The sequence below is a fragment of the Malurus melanocephalus genome, unplaced genomic scaffold (genome assembly GCF_030028575.1).
Source record: "Malurus melanocephalus ecotype Western Australia unplaced genomic scaffold, MMel_1.1 scaffold_215, whole genome shotgun sequence".
Taxonomy (NCBI): Eukaryota; Metazoa; Chordata; class Aves; order Passeriformes; family Maluridae; genus Malurus; species Malurus melanocephalus.
In genome coordinates, this window is record NW_026623447.1 from 778,910 (window position 1) to 783,768 (window position 4,859).

General features: G+C 38.3%; 1 protein-coding gene across 1 annotated transcript in view; it reads right to left on the minus strand.

The window, feature by feature from the left end:
• Nucleotides 1-4,859, minus strand: part of TBCD (tubulin folding cofactor D) — a 117,662-nt gene that overhangs the window by 57,122 nt on the left and 55,681 nt on the right. The window contains exon 18 of the mRNA XM_057374085.1: nt 3,257-3,314. Coding sequence (XP_057230068.1) covers nt 3,257-3,314 — 58 coding nt within the window. The remainder of the gene's footprint in view (nt 1-3,256; nt 3,315-4,859) is intronic.

The following is a 4,859-nucleotide window of genomic DNA, read 5'->3' on the forward strand; positions in this document are numbered from 1 at the left end:
GAGCACAGGCTCCCGGAGCCCCCAGCAGCCAGCACAGCCCCCGGGCTCTCCGGCTCCGGTGGCCCCGGGCAGCAGATCCAGGCGGCTGTGCAGCAGGAGCCGGGGCTGCCCTGCGGCCGCTGTTCGCTGATGCCRCAGCCCCGCTGTGGACACGGGCTTTTCCCTGCTCACTTCGCTCCCAACGCGCGCTCCCAGCCAGGACATCGGTGCCTCTCACTCTGCATTGTTCATTCCCTTCTACATCAGCTTTAGGTCCCGTTTTGTGCTACTGACACCCTCAATACATTACTGAGGGCATAGGCTATACTTWATGYCAYGCACCCGCTGSAGATCAATCAAAACTCRTTAACGTRTAGCCAGTTATTTGTGCAGCTCTGAGTGCCCCCTTAGTGAAAAGAAGACAAGTAGTGACAATCTTTTAGCCCATTCCATAAAGAAAGGTATGTTTGGGATGAAGAATAYGTATTTCTGGCAACTCTGGTGTATCCAGAATCACAATCTAAGCGGTTTAGTGGTGGACTGGGCAGTGTGGGTTAACAGTTGGAYTTGATGATCTTAAAGATCTTTTCCAAMTTAGATGATTCCATGATTCTATATTTTATGCCATTGAGACCCATTCGACTCAGTATCGTCACGTTTCAGTAAAGATGAGATTCTCTGTCACATCCAAGGGATTTCATAGTTTTACCATGCATTACCGTCTCATTTAAAAATGTGCTGCTCCAACAAGAGCCTAAATGATACAGAACCTGTAAAGCTCTGAAATTCCAAAAGGATGCCAAATACATCAATTGTTTTGTGAGAATTATTTTTCATTGTTATGAAAAATAACATATTCTGGAGATGGAAAAACTGGATAAAAATATACTAAAGATTCCATGAGATTGGAACCAAGGTGACCAACTACTCTGGCAACCTGAACACTTTTCCACAAAAACTGAAAAAATACCACAGTATTCTCTAAAAATATTTAGTWTAAAAATAGGTAGTTTAAAAACTATCAGACAATGAAGGAAAAAAACCTGCGTCTCTTTGAGATGTCAGACCTGAATGGAGTCCAACTCAACATCACTTATTCATCTGATTATTCCTTATACTGATTATTCATGAAAGAGTTGCACAAGCCAGCCCAGAATGCTTGTGGAGCTTCAAAAGAACAGTCTTGTTCTATTCTCTCTAACCTCAGGGTTCAAAATGTCTCTATTCACCATTTTATTTTATTGGTGCTCTGCATTATAATATATTGCATATTTAATAGATAGAAATCTAGTAAAACACGTTGTTTATTTAAATAYGTGTTTAACTGTAGTAATGATTGGGAATATTTAACACTCCCAGGTATCTTTCTTCAAAATTGTAGTAATGGCTGGTAAACACAAAATACTTCTTTGCCTTTCTAAAATAAGAGAAAAGGCTTCAGTAATTTCACAACTATCCAACTATCAAACAGCTATTCCAAATTTTGACCAGCACCGAATTAGAAGTACAAGTGAAAAAATGAATCACACTAGAGGTTGCTGACTTGCAGATAGCTCAGGAGCCTGGGCTACAGCAGARGAGGAAAGTGAGGAGAAATGCTGGGTTTTGTACTCATAAGAAATGTGGATACACCAGCTGCACTGAGCTCACAGCTTTAGTCAACATGGCCAGTTTAGCACAAGGTCATGGYCTATCAGTTTAKGTTTAAGTGTAGAAACACTGATGAYCCACAGCACAATTAAATCAAACTACCAAAGGTAAGCAGCACTCGTGTAGTGGCAATTGTGTTATAAAGATTTCTCCTCTGTGTATATATAAACCCTGATTCAGAGGACACTTCSYAGGGATCACATAAATAATTCACTTYCCAYCATCTATGCTCCCTAATGTTTTGTGCAGYTCTCAGGAAAGCAAATTCCTCTAAGGCATTCCTTTGAATACAGGGACTTAAATTAGCCAAGAATAGTAAAGTCTACAATTTCTAAAATGTAGGAGTTGAAGTTTGGGGGAAGTAGCATTGCTGCTAGTCATCAGCTGTACATCATGGGAAGAATATGATCTACCACTGCTCAGCAACCTGAAGCATCTTGGCTTGCTTTGTTCAGTGCACCTTCAGACCAGGAGCCGTGGTGGGATTGCTCAAGCATTGACTCATTTCCCCAGCAATCACACTGCAGCTTCATTCAGCAGCTTCAACTCGCCAGCACAGGTGTGGCTACAAAAAGTAAGGATGCTATCCAGGTATCCCTGAGAAACACTTCTGATGGTATAAACACATCAGCTTTCAAAATTCAGTCAAAAAATCAGACAAACCTGTTAATGGACATGTTTCAAAGACTGGGTTTTTCTTAACACATTKACAGTGACATTTATTGTCAGGAACAGACACATCTGGCTCTTTGGTAGACACTGGTCCTGGTTTGGATTCTTGCAGTTAAGTTACAGGATGGGGTTTGTTACATTTATATAAGATAATTTGGTTTATCTGTTAAAAGATACAACTAATACTTTTTTTTTTTTTTTGAAGGAAGCAAATTCAGTATTTACAACACACAGACTTAAATTCTCATAGCCAAGATGTCCATTTTTTCTTCTTCTCAAATTCCATAACCATAGAAATCTGGAATTCTCCATCATTTCCCTTCTGTTAAGAACACTCTTCTCAGCTGTCAACAGCATGAATATTTTCTACAGAAAATTTTCACAGAATATACTTCAGTGTCCATTCTATTCACTACATAACAGTATCTGCCTAATGCATTTGTCACTTTCTTTCTAAAATTCCAAATCCTATGGAAAGAGTTTTCTACAACTGAAAATATGTTTGAAGGAGAGAGATCATTCTAGAAWTTTTCAACTTACCACAATTAAAGAATAACAGCTGATGCACAACCAGAAAAGTGTAACCTCACAAAACTAACCAGCTGGTGACTTGCAAGAGAGCCAATATTTGTGTATTATGTAGGACCCTTTTGACTGTGATCTTGTTACTACAAAATGCTAAATAGCTCTTTCTCAGATACTTTATCTTGATCATCATGACAACCATACAGCAGACTGTTAACTGTGACCATAAATCAAGATGTGCATCTGTAGATTATATAATTTAACATCTAAATTCACACAATACTTCTAAGGATTAAAAAAAMCCACTTTTTTGCTCCCAACATAATATTTTTCTTCTCTACTGTAATTCTACACAGTTAAGTCTACAAATTTTTTAATGAAAACAAACAAAAAATAACAGAGGCATGTAAGCTGGAATRTGGTAACTTACAGAAGCAGCTCTTCTGCAATTAACATCACGATCAAATACTGCAGCAATAACCAATGCACTGTGGAAATAAAACATTGAGCATTAGCATCAAATACATGAAAAGAAATGTGCAATGCCACCATTTCAACATTTAGCCTTCTAAGCAGAAGAGGCAGCACATCATCTAAGGAGCTTATTATTTAGAAATACAAGCCTAAACTAAAATTTAAGCTGAAGTAGCCGTGTATTTCCTTGTTTCTCTAGTTTGCTGGGGACTTCACACAGCACAAGGGCCATCCCACCATATCAAAGGAATTTATGGAATACCTAAATACATTTTACTACACAGAAAGGTTTTCTGTTTTAAATGGAAAAAAAGTTTAAAACCTGGACATAACAATCATTTCTAATGTGAGACTCAGACAGTGCAATTTTAAATTAAAACTTGGAAGTACAGTTTCTCAATAGCCAAATGCACAGCAAGTCTTGTGTAAGGCTTAAACACAATACAAAGTTAAGCAATGGAAACCTGCAGATATCGCCACAAGAACAGTCACATCCTGTAAGGCATAAAATTCAAACAATATGCAAATCMTGATAAAAAGTAACCTGCAAGATAAACTGCAAAGCAGTTTTTTCTCAAGGGTGGCCTGTAGAGACAGAAGAATGATTATATGAAACAATTTCTTCATGCATGAAGTCTGGTGACCCTGCACAGGGTAATTCTTCTGCCTCAAAAGAACTGCTGTTCAAAGATGTGCTACACAACACAGGAGAGAGAATATATTCCAGGACACACAGTCTACAGCTTTAGAAATCCACCTCCAGCATTCAATTAACTTCAGTAACAAATAAACATCACTTCAGGAGAATCATTTAAGCAGAAAATTATTCCTTTCAAACCCTGAAACTCTTTATTACATGATTTATTGACTCCAGGCAAAACCGGAAACAAATACTGGCTGAAAAGAAAATTCAAGATAGCTTTGCTTCAGCATAAGGATATTAATTACACTGATAATATCAAGCTTCCCTGGGTAGYGGCTATCAGTTCCCCACAGTGATGAATACTATGTTGTTCCAATTCCCTGAAATGCACAGTCAGCTTGGCCTCTGTAATTTCAGTTTATCTCCATTAGGGAAAACAGGAGACAGAAAGCCAGAATGAAATGAAAACAAACCCCAATAAAGTGYTCTAAAGACAGTTAACACTTTTTTATTGCTACTTGGAGGAGCAATGCCCCTCTCTGCCACAACGACAAGAGGAAAGAGGAGATCATAGAAACAACAGCTCCTGAAAGAGCAAACRTTCAGGAAGCATTCCATCAGGAAGCTGCACACACAGCTCACTGATGAAAAACTGCTGGGTCAGATGCACAGTCTTCATACCACGCTTACTTATTCTCTGGCACACAGAGAGACTTACAAATTATTTTAAAAGGACATTAAAAACTACATAGTTTTACTCATATGACTAGCTCCCATAAACCTAACAGTTAGAGAACTTTCAAGACTAAAGAAATTGGATGAAAATGATCCTTGAAAGCAAAAATAAACAAATTTCAGCCTGACATTTCTGATTTTATGGATTATAAACTAGAACAGTAATTTGTCAGTTATGCAG